At 35.8% G+C, this 17,229-nt stretch overlaps 1 protein-coding gene across 1 annotated transcript in view; it reads left to right on the top strand.

Annotated features, from left to right (window-relative positions):
• Positions 1–17,229, top strand: part of Galnt13 (polypeptide N-acetylgalactosaminyltransferase 13) — a 474,675-nt gene that overhangs the window by 263,969 nt on the left and 193,477 nt on the right. Inside the window, exons 5-7 of the mRNA XM_075985188.1 lie at positions 12,235–12,401; positions 12,887–13,094; positions 15,513–15,683. Coding sequence (XP_075841303.1) covers positions 12,235–12,401; positions 12,887–13,094; positions 15,513–15,683 — 546 coding nt within the window. The remainder of the gene's footprint in view (positions 1–12,234; positions 12,402–12,886; positions 13,095–15,512; positions 15,684–17,229) is intronic.

Raw genomic sequence — 17,229 nt, 5'->3', positions numbered from 1 at the left:
GCGATGAAAACATGGTCCTGTTTCAGTGCCTTAGTAGATGTTAAAAACTGGAAAACGCAAGTTTCTCAACAAAGTAAATGTAATTAAATCAATTCCAGAGATGGAACCAGAAACCCAGAATCCAGGGGCAGAGAAGAGCAATCTGGAAGCCGCTTATGCCTCCACGTGACAGAGTCACCCTGAGGGGTTGCAGCTTTCAGCAACCGCGTGCTCTGGTTCGCGCCACTTAAGAGTTGTGCTTGCGAGGGAGATTTAAAAACGACTCAGAAAAGAGCAAACCATGCGGGCAGAGACTACGCGGGCCTGTGGAGTTTAAATCCACGTGAAGAGGCCAAGGCCGCTGCTGCAAGTCACAGGCAGTGGCTGAGGAAGGGACGGCTCCCGCCAAGCCGAACTAGCGCCTGCCCGCCAAGCTTAACTCGCGGCCGCCAAGCTGAACTTCCGGCCGCCAAGCCGAACTCGCGGCTGCGAGCCGGGAGAGGTTCTAAAACCAAACGTTGGGTGCCAAATTGAAGGCGTAAGTCACAAACAATGCCACACCAATGTGGGATTATGATTAATAGGGTGATATTTATTTAAGGGGGGAAAAACTTACAGATCACTGTCCCAGGCAACAGCCCTCTACGCGACCAGGAGTCTAGACGCCGGCAGAGCAGGAAGTGAAGAGAGAGAGCAGAGGGAAGTGGCCGCTTTTTTAAAGGGAGAGAGACCACGCCCCAAGGGGCTGGTATCTCAGCGGCGATAGGCTGGAGTAGTGGGAGGACCTCCCGCAACATGGATGTAAATTAAGAAAAACAGTGAAGCTTGTTTCATGATTATACTGGCACCTCAAATCATTGCTGTACACAGAGTACTGCTGGGGCAACCTGTTCAAAGGGCATGTTCAGATCTACATCTTTCACCTCAGAAAAATGTATAGGCCATGTTAATGTGCAGAGGGCATAAAAAGATGACAATGCTAAATTTCCTTAAAATTCAATAGAAGTTATTATACATAAACAGTAAGAGAAAATATTGGTATATTTGAATGCATGAAACAGGAGATCTATACAAAGAAAGCCCAAGAATTTATAAAATAAAATGAAAATAAAATCCTGAGAGTTTTCATTTGAGTATCAAAATGAGAGGCTGAAAACATGGCTGAGCATTTAAAAGGATGTTCTGCTATTATCAAACACGCAGGTTTGGTTCCTAAGATCCACATGGCTATGCACAAGCATTTCTCATTTCCAGGAAAATCCAGTGACCTTTTCTGGCCTCTGCAGCCTCTGCTTCATATGCTTCACATTCATGCACACAGGCAAAATGCCCATACACATAAAATAAAAAATCAAATCCTTTAAGAGAAGATTATCAAGAGAATAGGTGTCTCCTTAGAGGCTCTTGAAAAAGTTTTCTTTTCTTCGCCTTTGAGAACAGTGCTTACAATATTGTAGATAATTTTCCTCTATCCTTAGGAGGACTCCGTACTCTCGGTGGTTTGGTTTTACCTATTCATGTGAGAGGAAAAGAATATGGACATGAAACATACTTGGAGATTGATAGAGTATATAGTAGATTATACTCTGAAAACCATTTTAAGGGAGAGTTGCTTTGATTTCCACTATGGAGAGTTTAGGTAATTTCTTAAGAAAACTGTACAACTATAAGGAATTTTAGAGATCACAAGAGATAAAGGCATGAGAAATCTTTCTTGAAGGAAACAAGATGGTCAGTGTTACTAGAGTTAAAGGAGATAGTAACAGGTGTTGGCGCCCACAAGTATTTTACAACAAATATACAGGTGACAGACAAATAGGCAGATCCATGGGAAGCGGTTGCGTTTTCTATTGAGGGCTAAGGAATGGGTCCATACCAAGTGTGGTGGTTCCAGGGTTTCTGGTAGCATGTTGTGCTGAAAACAGAGCCATCTCAAAGGGAGGAGGCCAGGTAGAGAGGAGAGGATTGTCACAGCAGGCAGTCTCAGAACTTTATGTTCTATTTTTAATGTAGCATAAATGGTATCTGAATGTCCTCTGCTCAAATAAAGGTTAGATCAACCGAAATCACAAAACAATTCTTAATAGATGTCCAGAACCCTTCCCGGGATCGTTTAGCTCCTTCATATACTGACTCGTTCTCTCTTAGCTTTTGGTACTGCTTTCTATGCTCTTCCTAGTTGTTCAGAGACAATGGTGGCTGCTTTCTCAAATTGCAGATAGAGTCATGAAGCCACTAATGGAATGCATCTTGGGATAGTCCAATTTAGGGCACAATAGGAGGGTGATGGAGGTTGCACTGAATTAGTGTAGTTAACCCTGAAACTTAAATGTCACTCGTTATTAAATGCTCGGCAGCTGTTAATATCACTTAAGACATCCTGACCTGCTTCGTAACACTTTTCTTCTTCTCTTCCCCTAGTCCTTTTCTCCATTCTCCTAGTCTTTCCTACCTCAGTTTCCTGCCTGGTCATCAACCTTTAAATGTTTTCCCTCTCACTATTCTCTTGTAGGATACAGTTTTATTTACTTATTTTTATTTTTTTCCCTTAACATCCAAGCTGTGTTGGGTGGGAAAGTCACTGCTTTGTTGTTCATTCAGAGCATTTAGTGATTTCCTGTTCCAGGAGAGTCAGTTTTCCTGTTCCGCAGCAGCTCTCAAATAAACGTACTGAGGCTTATATTAATTAAAAATGGTTGGATACCAGCTCAGGCTGATATTACTAAGTAACTCTTACATTGTAAGTTAATCCATATTCCTAACTTACACTCTGCCACGTGGCAGTGCCTTTTCTCACTATGGCATGCTCACTTTGCTTCTCCCTGGGCCTGCTAGCAATTGCTCTCACTCCACCCCTCTTCCTCCTATCATTCTAGTTTGGCTTTGCCACCCAAATATATCCTGTTCAGCTATTTCCAGTCAGCTTGCTTACTAAACCAATAAATAATGACATATGTGCATACAGTGTAAACGAATATTCTAGAACACTTTAGTAAGTGCATTATGGAAAAATATTCCCCCTAAAAGGCATGCTTTCTTTTTTCCCACAGAGTTATCCCAGTATTTATTACTACAGTAATGAAGTGCCTGTTTCCTCAAAGGAGAAGTCTGTCTATTCTTCATAGCTCAAATACTCCAAGGTCTCTTCAAATAACCACCCCAAAGTCCTCAAGTTTTTATCAATGCTCTTTTTCCTGTCAATGAATTACTTTTGTTTTTGTTTATTTGTTCCTTTTGGTTTATATTGGTTGTTCTGTTCTTTTTTGAAGTACTAAATTAATTAAAAGTTGACAAAGAACATTTATTAAAGAAACTTCATTAGCATCAAGATACATTCTGAAGCAATTGCTTGTGTCTTAATATTTCCTAATGTAGTCTCTTTCTGATGATTTCGGTCAACACACCTAGGAGACAGTTCTCCCCACACACACTGGGTAAATGGTGATTTAATTAAATGTGCATTCTTTAGGTATATTTTGAATCAATTGACTTCTATATTTTAAAATTTAAAGTAAGACAAGTATATCAAGAAGCAGTTAAAAACATTGAGGTAATGAAATCAATGTACACATGTTATAAGGATATTGTTTTCTAACTACTGGCATAAAATCTTCGCATGCATTACCTCTTTTTAATCCTTCCAGCTTTACAAGTAAAATGCTGTCATTTTCCTGTTTTATAGTTATATAAACTAAGATGTGGAAACTAAAAATATAAACCTTCTGACTCTGAGTTTACACTGCCCCATGACCCCATAGTGGCTCTTAGGTTGTAATAGCATCTCAGTATGAAAGAAGCGTGAGCATTTAAAGGCTTCAGATTTCAAATCCATTATTAGTTTAATCACTAAATACACACAATGTCCTATATACACATGTCCTATATATTTCTGTAAGAAAATAGCAAAATTAATATTTCATTGTATTATCCCTGTCTTTTAATTAACATATGATATAACATTGTTACAAGAAATAATTCTGGATTCTGAATGGTTTGTGAATAAAATGAGCTTGAGGTAGGAAGATGTAGAAATATGGCCCCAGCAGCAAGAGTTGATGACAAATGCATAAAACCTTGTCGGTGGCCAAAATTCTACCAGAAACAAGGCCAATTCAAGTGATTTCAGAGATTTTGTAATATTTATGCAGAGATTTATAAACTGAGACTCTTATGATCATAAAGTACATTCTTAATATTTATTTAGAATTCCATTGCTTGTCCATAAATATCTTGCATATGTGCTATGGCAATTTTACTTCACTGAGGTGATGGCAAAGCTGTAATTTAGAGGTTGTATACATAGGCACCCAATTAGAAGAGAACCATAGCTTCCAAGATGCAGACTTTGCTTAACAAACAGGAATTCTATTGCTTAGCTTTAAGGGGGATGCATTAGAACACAATGACTGTGGAATCTCTTCTTTTGCTTTTTTATTTCCTTATTATTTGCTCATTTATTTGTCTGACTATAGATGCTTGGAAAACAAAAATCAATGGAAGGTTCAAGAAACTGTGAAAAAATTGTATTTGTATATCTCTAGTACAGATTATAGTAATGACTATGTGACTGGTGAGTGGATCTCACGCCTCCTATAATAGCCTGCATAATCACTAAGTTTTAATTTACACAGTTCCTACTAGATATATATCTTTTGTGGCATGTAGAAGAATAAGTTCCCGAGTGGCAGAAGGAATAAAATGAAATTTCCTTGTGTGTGTGTGTGTGTGATGTGTGTGTTTGTGGGTGTGCTTTTTAAAAGACTCTTCTCCTTTGTTGATATTAAATTTACTACAAAAGAATTATAAATAAAAATGTGGAGGCATATGAGATGTAGAGCAGAAAGTAGTAGAATAACTGTAAATGGACTTCTAGAAGGGAAGGGAAAGAAATTCTCTGCTCCCTGTTTCTGTCTCCTGCAGCATAATGGCCAGACCATGTTCCCTGAAGTCAGGAGACAATGTCTAAAACTCAATCCAAGAAGAAACCCAAAAAGTGAGAATTGTGAAGTAACATCCTTACCAGAGGCACTGTTTCCCATCACCACCAATATGTATAAGAAAACAAAGGAGTAAGGGTGAATCCAAAAGTAAACAGGAAAAGGATGAATTAAATGGTGTACCTAAATTTTTAAATAAAATTTAACTTAATTTATATAAAATTTAAGGTACTCAGTTATCCCACTTAGATAAAAGAATTAGCTTTTGGACTTTAACATATTATACATATAAGGTGATCTGCAGAAATTAATGCAAAATTAAGTACTGTATTTTACTTGGGACATCAAATTGCTCAAAATTTGAAAATAGTTTAAAAGAAAGAACTATTTTATCATTGACTGAGTTTGATTCAAACGGATGCATTGGGATGTGTCATGCGTTTCTGTCTGTGATTATTCTCATTGGGGAATGGAAGCGACATGTAATTTTGCAATTTTCATTATTCTTTGCAATTTTTATAGCTCTAAAAAATAAAAGAATATAGAGGGCTTGTGCTACAAGTTTTCAGTTTAATTACTATTATTAATCTTCTTTACCTGAAGCAGTAGAAGGTAACCACTGGCCCAATAAGCAGCCCACAAGCAAGCCACACATACCATAGTGTTGACGGTCTTTGTTGGGAGTCCTAAATGGATTGTATCTAACTAAAACACTGTGTAATTATGGCTCCTTTGTGATTTCATGTTCTCATCTTACAGTCAATTTTTCTTCCTTCGATGCATCATGTTGTGTTGAGTAGCTTATCTGAAAACATCAATATGCCTTTGTAAAGGAGAAAATCAAATTGCAACAGTTTATGTTCTCATAATGTGTGCATAGCCAAGGGAAAAGATAGCAAATAGGTTCACTGCCTCACATATTTCGAGGTTGTATCTGTTTGAAACATGCGAGTACCCTCATATTCCCTCTGAAGTAGAGCAGCTGGTTTTTTTTGCTGTATACACCTTCATCCAAAACGCAGGAGATTGAGCATCACTGTACGCCCAGATGGCACACGTGTTACAGGGAAGAGGCTAAGAACGTCTGACTCCTCCGGCCTTCAGTTGTATAAAACAATTTCTAAATATATGAACCCCATACATTTTATTTTCAATTTTGTTTTAGGCAAATGTAATGCTTCTTTTGTTTTAATGTGCTTGTGAATCAAGGAATTTAAGGTTATAGTTCTTAGCTTCTACTGCACAAAAAATCTATTCCTAAATATAGAATTTTTATTTAATTTTGAAATTATTATGCATGAATTCAAGATATTTTGATTTCATCTACCCAATTTACTTACCTACAGTTTCCCCTGTATATGCCCTTCCTCCACCAGTCTTCTCCCCAACTTTTTCTGGTTGTTATTATTATATTATTATTATTATTTTATTATTATCCCTATGAGTCCAATTAGGGCTGACCATATGTGTATAGTATGATCCCATACTCTGAGAAATGATAAAAACTGCTGTTGCTAAGTCTCTGAAACAAATAAACTCTGTCTTCCTCAGATGTGATAAAGTGTTAAGAGCCTTTTAGCTAAAGGCAGGACAGTAGAAGTACTTCTTTTATCTCTGCTGGAGTTTACTGGCTTGATCTTGAACATGCCTTCTTCCACCAACCATAGTTGCTGGCACTTACTGTGCATATCAGCCATGCCATGTTCAGAAAACTGCATTTCATAGCTCTACACATTCACCCGTTTTCATATTCTTTCTTCCCCCATTCCTATGATGTTTCCTAAGCCTTCTACAAAGGAAAGACTATTACAGCTGATCCCTTCACATATGAGCACTCAGTCACCAGAACTTTGACAAGTCAAAAGTCTGTGAATTAGCTGCTACCTACTGTAAAAAGAGCTTCTTTGACCAAAGTTGCTAAAATTCAAGGCAGCCATCAAACCGCACACACTAATAGTAGGAGACTTCAACACTCCTCTCTCACCAATGGACAGGTCAAGCAGACAGAAACCTAACAAAGAAATAAGAGAATTAATGGAGGTAATGAAGCAAATGGACTTAGCAGACATTTATAGAACATTCCACCCAAATAGGAAAGAATATACTTTCTTCTCTGCAGCTCATGGAACCTTCTCGAAAATCGACCACATAGTCGGTAACAAAGCAAATATCCACAGTTACAAAAAAAATATTAGTAACCACCTGTGTCTTATCAGATCACCATGGATTAAAGTTAGAATTCAACAACAATGCTACCCCAAGAAAGCCTACAAAGTCATGGAAACTGAACGTCAACTACTGAACCATACCTGGATTAAGGAAGAAATAAAGAAAGAAATTAAAGTCTTCCTGGAATTCAATGAAAATAAAGAAACAACATACTCAAACTTATGGGACACTATGAAATCAGTCCTAAGAGGAAAGTTCATAGCACTAAGTGCCCACTTAAAGAAAACAGAGAAAGCTCACATTGGAGACTTAACAGCCCCCCTGAAAGCTCTAGAAAAAAAAAAAGAAGCAGACTCACCTAGGAGGAGTAGAAGACTGGAAATAATCAAACTGAGGGCTGAAATCAACAAAATAGAAACACAGAAAACAATACAAAGAACCATTTAGTTATTTTTAATGCTCAAATGCCTATACATTTTAATTTCTAATATAAATGTATTTCAACATATTATCCACACATGGCCACTCTATAGCTATCTTAATCAACATCTCTGCGGCTGAAGCTAATACAACAATATTGTTTAAAGTCATAATAAGGAAATTTTCATATTGCCTGAGTATGAATAAGGGTCATATACACAATCTTACAAAATTCAAAGGAAGTGAATTTTTACTTACTTGCTGGTGCTATATAAACCCATTGTGTGACAATTCAGTATTTATATGTAATGTTTCCTTGGCCAAGCTTATAATTCTATGTGAGTTTCAGACTGCATGCAATTCCTTTAACAAGAAGACATAAATTTCTAGTGCAGGTTCTTCTTTTTATCATTAAAGTTAACTTCACAAAAATTGGTTCCAAACAAATGCCAATTTTTAGCAATTGTATTTGAACAATTGTAAGAAACAAACAATGTTGATTTATGAAATGTTACTTAAACTGTCCTCCCATTTATAAGAATCCTGTTGAAAGTTCTTTTCCCCTATCTAGTATTGAACCCAAGGCCTCATTGAGTGTGTGAAAATGACACCTCAATTCCTAAGACATCTTTAAATTTTTAAGTCAAATGAAATAGTCCTAGGGAAATGGCTATTTCTCATTTCATATAAACATTTATAATGCAGTGTAAAATAGGTGTATTTTATTTAAATTATTTTTCCTGATTAAAAATAAAATTAGCAATATTTTCTATCTACTATTATTTAAAACTCGATTAAACATGTAAGATAATATGAGGATGATATCATTATGCTTATTATACACAATAAGCTGCTTTATTTTTGTTTTAGGAATTTTATTTTTATTTTATTAAAAATAGTATTTTCCTCCAAACAATGTATCCTGATTACATTTCCCCTCCCTCTACTTCTTCCAGTTGCTCCCACCTCCTCTTCTGTATGATCTTCTCATTTTCTGCCTCTCAGAAAATAAACAAGCTTCTAAGTAATAAAAACAAAATAAACTATAATAAAATAAGATAAAAACTAAAACATCTGAATTGGGCACTCCTCTCTACTGCTGGAGGAAGCCTATCTGATGAAGGTACTGATCTATAAATATTGGAGAATATCATTAGTAGTCTTTACATTGATTTTTTTCCAGTTGTTTTTGACTCAACCTTAGGTCACTGAATTATCCAGTCTTGGTTCCTGGCCATCCTGGCAGTATAAGGCTTGGGCTTCCCCTCCTGCCATAGGCTTCACATTAAATCATACATTGCTTAGACACTCCCACATAATCTGAGCTGCCACTGCTCCAGAAGATCATACAGGTGGGATAGATTATAGGTGGGGGCTTTTGTGGCTGATTTGGCTTCCAGGTTTTTCTCTGCATAGCCTGCAGAGTACCTTTTCACATCAAAGAGATTAGAATGTAGCGGTAAATCCTCCAAGCCCACACCAGCTCAAAGTCTCTAAACTCAAAAAGCCAAGTAGTAGTTGGCCTTAGCAATGGAGTCCTGCTGTTAATTTTCAGAGGGTGAACTTCATTCCTAGCATCATCCTACAATCTGCTATCTTAGCATCAGCCTGGGATCTCTGCTGGATATCTGCCATCAATCCAAAAAAAAAAAATGTAATCCAGTCTTCCCACTGGAAGCCTTGCCTGGCTACAAAAGATGGTCAGTTCAGACTCCACACCCTTCATTACTAAGAGTTCTCACTAGGATCACCCTCAGAGACTCCAGGAAGAGTACACTGAACTGTTTCCACATATACCCTCAAATATCCTCAAACTCCAGCTGCACCTCCCCATAACCACTCCCTCAATGTCCCCCACCCGATCCTTCCAGCTCCTCTTCTCACCTCCCTCCAGCCTGCCCTCAGAGTCTATGCTATTTCTTCCTACCAGGGAGATCCATGCTTCTATCTTAGAGCCACCTTCTTCACCTAACTTCTCTGGGTCAGGAGATTATAGCTTGATTATCATTACTTAAAAGATAATATACACTTATAACTAAATACATACTATATTTTTTCTGGGTCTGAGTTACCTCACTGAGATAATTTTAATTTCTAGTTCCATTTATTTGCCTGTAGACTTCATTTTTTTTTAAACACTGAGTTCTCCTACATTGTGTAGATATACCACAATTTCTTTAGCCATTCTTCTGTTGAGGGGTATTTAGGTTGTTTCAAAAATGGGACTGTTACAAAAAATAAAGCCATAACACACATAGTTGAGCAAGTATCTATGCTGTAGGATGGATTATGATGGGGGATATCTTCTGTATATGTGTTGTTTTTATTGGTTGATAAATATACAGGCATATTTCTGTATGCCATCAAATATTGGGTCTGGTTTTCAAATCCATTCTGTTAATTCATGCCTTTTTCCAGGGAACTGAGGCCATTGATATTGAAAGATATCAATGAACAATGATTGTTAAATTCCTGTCATTTTGATGTTGTTGTTGTTTATGGATGTGAATGAGACACTGGTGATTATCTGTTAATTTAGTATCTGCATTAAAATTAAGTTGGTTCATTGTGTACAAAATAGATATATTGAGTCTGGAATTAACATTGGTGATTGTTTTTCAATCACAAAATAAAGTTAATGAAAATAGTTTAAACTTAAAAAGGCGGTATGTGTCTATTTTAAATTTTACTTTTTCTTTATTGTTGTTTGAGACATGATTTATTTCACTGTGCAGGCCAGGATGGTCTGGATGCTACTGTGTAGTTAGCCTAGGATATCCTCCAACTCAGGGTAATCTCTGCCTCATCTATGCTGTGTTAATAAGCAGTATCTAACATCTTCAGCTGGTTTTATTTTTTAAGATTACTGTGTGCTATTCCACATTTTCTTAGTTGGCATTTAAAATTTTAAACAGAAAATCCTGATTTAAAACAATTCACTTAAAACAAACAAACAAAACCCTGACACTTTGTAGCATATATTGAATGTGAGTCATGGTTTAAGTCAGAGGCTGTTGAGTGTTGGACTCTCTCCACGTGGTTTACATAAATATGCTTTAGTGATGCTAATGATTATATTGTCATATTTTGTGCCTGGCATGCTAAAGGTAATGGGAGGGTTTGATGAGGCAGAGAGTAGAGGATTGAAGAAAGCAGTGGAGAACCTTTCTCCTTTACTGAGATGGCCTTCTCAGTTCATTTAGTAATGACTGACTTGAGGTAGCTGTGAAGAGATGATGGGACACAATGATGCTGTTGGAACATTTCCAAAGCGTGGAAAGATCTAGGAACCTATCGCTACTTTTTTCTTCTCTGCACAGTATTTTTTTTATAATGCAGAGACCATTGAATGTTCATTTTCAAATATATCCTTGATAAAAATGTTAGACAAGATGTATATAGATATTCGTGCTTGATTGTATTTTAGAAGATTTACTTATTGGGTGACACTTTAGATTGTTTTAAAGGAGGAAGGTCTCCATAGGCATGCCCAGTTTGATTTCAATGTATGACTCCACCTCCTAAATCTCATTGAATATCTTTTACTTCCTGTTAAAAAACAATCAATTCTAACAATATTGCATATTATAATATGCTATTAAATATGGCAGGAGAATTCTGATTAATTTTATTTCATGAAACTATTTTAATTTTCTACTTCTTTAGAATATTCTACTTTAAAAATATCTTAGGGTGAGTAAACTTCTACTCCTGCTCCAGAAGTCCTCTGACATTTTGATAACTCATACTCAAAGAGTTTTAAAATTACATGAGACCAATAGCTACAGGTTCAAAAGTTGACAGAGGAAATAACCCTCTGCATATTCTATTTAGGGACACCTACTTACAAAATTGCACAAATTGTTTACCAGTCATAACTTTATGAATTGATGACCTGTGGAGTAAGATCTCAGTCATCTGAATTTTTAAGCACAATTAAAATTGCTTTTTTTAACAGTAAGTTGTAAAATTAATGATAATTACTTTCAGCTGCCAACTGATCCATATGCTTCTGAAGGCAGCAACAAAGTTCTTCAGCAAAGACTTCAGGTTTCATCCTGGTCTTGGCAAATTAGATCTGTGTTTTAACAAACCCATCAGGGATGTTTGTAGCAGTAAAGTTGAGGAAGCATGGGTAACCAAATTATTTCAATTATGTCTTGAATAACAAGACATTGGAGAAGCCACAGTCCTAAAGCACTTTGGAGAGTAGTTATAGTTTAGGACATTCTCAAGTGCAGTAAAAAGTTTATGTATTAGAAATTCCAAAGTGAAAAAATAATCTCAGACTTACAGGTTTTATATTTGAATATATAGTTGTCTATTGATACTCATATAGCTTTTTGAGTTTAGTTTACTTTTTGGTAAAACAAAGAATAAAACTTGTTTCTAATAATTGAAATTGTCTCCTATGGTATTTGGTGCTCTAAATTTTTGACAGTTTGAGAATATTATTTTGGTTTCCTTAGAATTATGGAAATTATGCTGCTTTGTTCCCTGCAGGAATTAAAATAAAATATTGGTAATTATGCATATTTAACTTTCAAAAGGCCAAGTGATTACTCACAGCACTTATAAAGAGGGAAATTATTCCAGATATTCATAAATCAGCTCTTTGGTAAAGGACTTTGAAGTCTGAAGTTGTTGTGTGATGAATATCCCTACTGAGGAAGATCAAGTTGAAATATGAATTTATTATCATCGCTCTTTTTTCTTTGCTCTTTCCCAGATGCAAGACAAAAGTCTACCCTGACGAACTTCCAAACACAAGTGTAGTCATTGTGTTCCATAATGAAGCTTGGAGCACTCTACTTAGAACTGTCTACAGTGTCATAAATCGCTCTCCACACTACCTGCTCTCTGAGGTCATCTTGGTCGACGATGCCAGTGAAAGAGGTATAGACTCTGCTTTCCATCCCTGTAATTTAGAACCATTTCTATGGTCGGAAAGTAGCTGGGCAATGATCTATATTCTGCTTTATAATCAATCACCTATCAAATTGATACATACCATATTTTCATACATGCATTTCATACATTGTATACATTGTTTATGCACACTCTGAGCATAAGTAAATGCTTTGTTTCTTGTTATATCCTATCATCAGAAATAAATGAAAATGGTATTTTAAAATGTTTTGTTTTCCTTGACTAGTTAATACAGAGAATTTATATGATTTGATATGTAACATTAATTAACTGATGAACTATCTACTAGTTTATTTCACTTTAAACTCTACATATGAAATTGCATATGCATATGATATCTGAATGTATGAGCTGAGGGCTGCCCCTCAGCTGAATTTTCTTCCTAAGAGTATCACCATTCTGTTCTGAAACAGCTCCAAATTTGCCTCATCCATTCTTGTTCCATGTTACAGATTTTCTCAAGTTGACATTAGAGAACTATGTGAAAACTTTAGAAGTGCCAGTAAAAATTATCAGAATGGAAGAGCGCTCTGGGTTGATACGTGCCCGTCTCCGAGGAGCAGCTGCTTCAAAAGGACAGGTCATAACTTTTCTGGATGCACACTGCGAGTGCACCTTAGGATGGCTGGAGCCCTTGCTGGCAAGAATAAAGGAAGACAGGTAGGGAGTCTGGTGTTAAGTCTGCAAAGCTTACACCTGAACCTTTGAGGGCAACTCCAGCTGTCTATCACAATGCCTTGACCAAGGTTCTATTTTCGGAAGGTTTATTTCATATGCTTTGAAAAAGGTGGCTTTTCTCATTTTTAACATGAAAATAGGACTGATTTGTGTTGAGCACGGTAATTGTTTTAAAAAAAATAATCAAATGAGTCGATGAAAAATGGTTTGAACATTTATAGGCGAAATAAATTAATCCAGTCTGACAGCATATGTTGTAGGCAATTTTCAAAGCACCTGTGATACTCCCAGCTCCCCGTGCAGTGATTGCTGATGTTCTTACAAACTTGCTTATGTTACTGGAAGTTCAGTGAATACTTTAGTTCTTCCTACTCCCTCAGCACTGTTCTCTTCACTGCTCCAGTGCCCTCGGTCACAGTCTAGTTCAACTTCTCCACGATGCTCTTGTGAACACACACACACACACATACATGTGCGCCTTCCTGAAATAATACACTGTTAAAAAAAGAGTAGAGCACGCTATAATTATTTCAACAATAGTCTTTCTACCTGTCAGTCTTAAAAATTTTAAAAATGAAACTTTGTGAAGTGAAAACCCTTCACGCATACCTTAGCTCTTCCTAATGATGACATTTTGTAGCTATTCATAAACATGGGTGATAAATTAGTGTAATTCTTAGTACCTAATGAAGATAACAAACAATGAGTGCTATCTATTATGATAAAGCATTGTAGAACACCTCGCTTGCACAGCCATGTCATGTGCAGTAGAGGATCCCAGAATTGAAATGTTTAATTAGACACTCCAAACTACTGCTGCTTTGTATAAGTTAGTTCAGCTACATCACATAAATGGCAGGAGCTGGCGCTTTCCCTGAAGATAGATGGAGCTTGTCAGTAAAATGAATCCCAGTAGTTGAAGAAGGCAGTGGGAACCCTTTAGTCAATTGAGTATAATACATGACTAGCAGCATTTTGTGTGCTGTGCCCACACAACACTGAGACTGACCAAGCAAAATGTACTTAGGCTCTCTTCAATGTGGTTTCTGGACATTTTCAGTACATTATACTGTTCTTTTAAACATGCATTTTATATTTAATATAATACATCATCATTATAATGTTTCATTATAGCCCTGCATAAACCATCTTTTTTCTAACAATTTATTTACATCATATTTGTACACAATGAGTCTTTTCCCTGGTTTTAAAATTGTCATAAGAAGACAGTAAAATATGATTGAGACTATTAGATCTGATTTCTTTATCCCCTTAAAAGTTAATTTATTAAATTCAGGAAATAAAGAAACACCATAATTTGGTTTTGTCCAGATTCACCAAGAAGCCTTTCCAAGGGTAAATATACTTATTGATTTCAGAGAACTTCAGGTCATTGCCAATTGTGTGGCACATGAGACTTACATGACAATGGGTGATGGTAATATTGCAGTTACCAAAAAAAAATGTAATTGAAGTCCTGTTTGGCTTTCCTCACCTATGAGTGACTTAGAATGCATACAGTCACTCTGTTCTGCAGAATTAGCTACAATTGATGCCACTTCGAGTAGACTTTAACTCCTGGTCCTGTAGTAAACCGCTAAAGCCACAAGAAGCCAAAATATAATAAAAGCCATGACGTAGATAAAATTGCGTACTCAGGAAGATAACTAAGTGGAACGTTCTTACCCTAAATAAGCTCACAAGAACTATAAACATCTTGACTATTCTTTTACTAGAGGAAAGTAGGCTAGACTACAAAGAGCTGCTGTCTTTAGCAAAGTACCTGGATTGAGACAATGATAGACTTTTAATTCTTGACAGCTTGCTGAAAAAGTTGTCACTGCCCTTGTTCCCTTTACAGAAATTGTTTACTGGTACCTACAGATCATGATTTTAATTGATGTTGTTTGTTCTTCCTAAAAGGAACTTTCTCTGTGTCAAGTTTTCATGTACTCTTAAAACTAAATATATTTAATATGCAAACTTCCAGATTTAATTTTCTATCATCCATTTCTATCTTTCTATGCTACTGCTTCTCAGTGGGTTATAGCTAAAATGATGCATAGTATGAGAGCAATTCGACTAACCATGCTCTGGGGGGAAGTTTATGAGAAATAGACCATGTTCACCCTGCTGCGTTAGTACTTAGGATGCATTTTAAAGTCAGCTTGAAGGTCAATTCAAATATTTGACTAGATTTCACATCACAGCTTTGAGGTAAAAGTGAGGGGAAAAGGTGATGTTGGAGGAAATGTTTCTGCAGAAAAAAAAGTATAAAATAAAATTAAAGACATGGTAAAGTCATAAAAATAATTAAGTGTAATCATATCATCTAAAACCAACTTGAAGAAGCTAATGTAAATTCTTATTTATAAATGAATTTGTTTTGATTTTCTCTAGGAAAACAGTTGTGTGTCCCATCATTGATGTTATTAGTGATGATACCTTTGAATACATGGCTGGGTCAGACATGACTTATGGTGGTTTTAACTGGAAACTAAACTTCAGATGGTATCCTGTTCCTCAAAGAGAGATGGATCGAAGGAAAGGAGACAGAACATTACCTGTCAGGTATGTAGATATTACTTCCCAACTAGTCATATTTTTATTCTTCCCTTAACCAAAGGACATTATAAATCTGGTCTCAGTGTTTAAAGATCCTTAGAAATATTTATTATTTGTGTACATTTTCACCCTTTATGTGATCATATAAGAATAAGTGATAACACTGAATATGGGTAAAATTATCATGGGCTAAGTTGTGTGTTCCTAGGTGTGTTTAGATGCCTTAGGGTTCTGGAATACTGTCAGGGAACTGAGTCTCAGTCCAGGTGCTTTGTAAAATAAAGACAGCAAGTCTTGTCTTTGTCTTCTACCCTAGTTTCCCATAGTCAAATAAAACTTCTATATGATTTCTGAATGTCTTGATATTTCTAGTAAATATAAAATGCATATTATAATAGAAGTATTCTCAAACATGAAATGACCAAAATGCTTTGGTAATTATTCTAAATTAATCACTTAAAAAACTATCTTCCTTTATAATCATAAATAATATCAAGTGAAAAAATATCATGATTTAACAGATGTTAAAAGAGCCTTTTTTGTTCCAAGATAAACAACTACTTAATTTGGAGTATGTGTCAGGAAAATACATCTTACTCATATTTTTAAATGTATATCTATTACAATTTTCTACAAAATTAATCATTTAAGTAACACCAAAATATCTCTATCCTATTTTAGGTCTCTTGCCTGCATTCAAATATTGATTATCTAAAAATATTTAGAGCTGTAGTAGACTAGATCACCTCTTTAAAAATGAATTTAGCAAATCACTTTTTTTCTTGAGAAAAAAAGGAAAATATTACAATCTTAATAAATAGCATACATATAAGCCCTGTTCTAAAAATGGCCTTGTGTTAGGGTTGAGATTACTTCCTAATTATATGATGCCTTAAATTAAAATAAAAAGTTGGGTCGTAGAGCCAGGCAGTGACGGCACACACCTTTAATGCATTTGGGAAGCAGAGACAGGCAGATCTTTGTGAGTTCAAGGCCAGCCTGGTGTACAAGAGCTAGTTCCAGGACAGCCAAGGCTGTCTCAAACTCTGTCTCAAAACAAACAAAAAAATGTGTGGTAGAAGAGTCAGCTCTAATTATATGTTGCTAAAAATTTAAACAGTAAATAGTGTTAACAGTTTTTAAGATATATACTATCAAAGCGTGAAAAACATTAAGTGTGGCCTGTGATATTTGCATAAAGACCTGTCACTGTTGAGAATAATCAAGCATCTGGCTTTATAATGCTCACCTCTATTCATCTTTGTTGTCTGTTGCATTAAGATTGAGAAAACATAACAACTCTCATTTATTAACAATCCTCTTGTCCCATATTCTAGCTTTATTTAACTCAGATAATTTTAAAGTTTTGGTCCCAAGTGGAAACGATGCAAACAATTCACAGAGACACCTAAATACTCTTAATGTGTCTATTCAATTGAAAATGACGTTTGTGTAAATATGTTTTTTTTCAAAGCTTACTGAAAGTACGTTTGTGAAAGCATAGTTTATTTAACTTTATTATCGCAATTGGAAAGGTAAAAATTAAGGAAGC

Source organism: Microtus pennsylvanicus, chromosome 9 (assembly GCF_037038515.1).
Source record: "Microtus pennsylvanicus isolate mMicPen1 chromosome 9, mMicPen1.hap1, whole genome shotgun sequence".
Classification (NCBI taxonomy): domain Eukaryota; kingdom Metazoa; phylum Chordata; class Mammalia; order Rodentia; family Cricetidae; genus Microtus; species Microtus pennsylvanicus.
The sequence above is the reverse complement of the archived record's forward strand: the minus strand, read 5'-3'. Positions and strand labels throughout refer to the sequence as shown.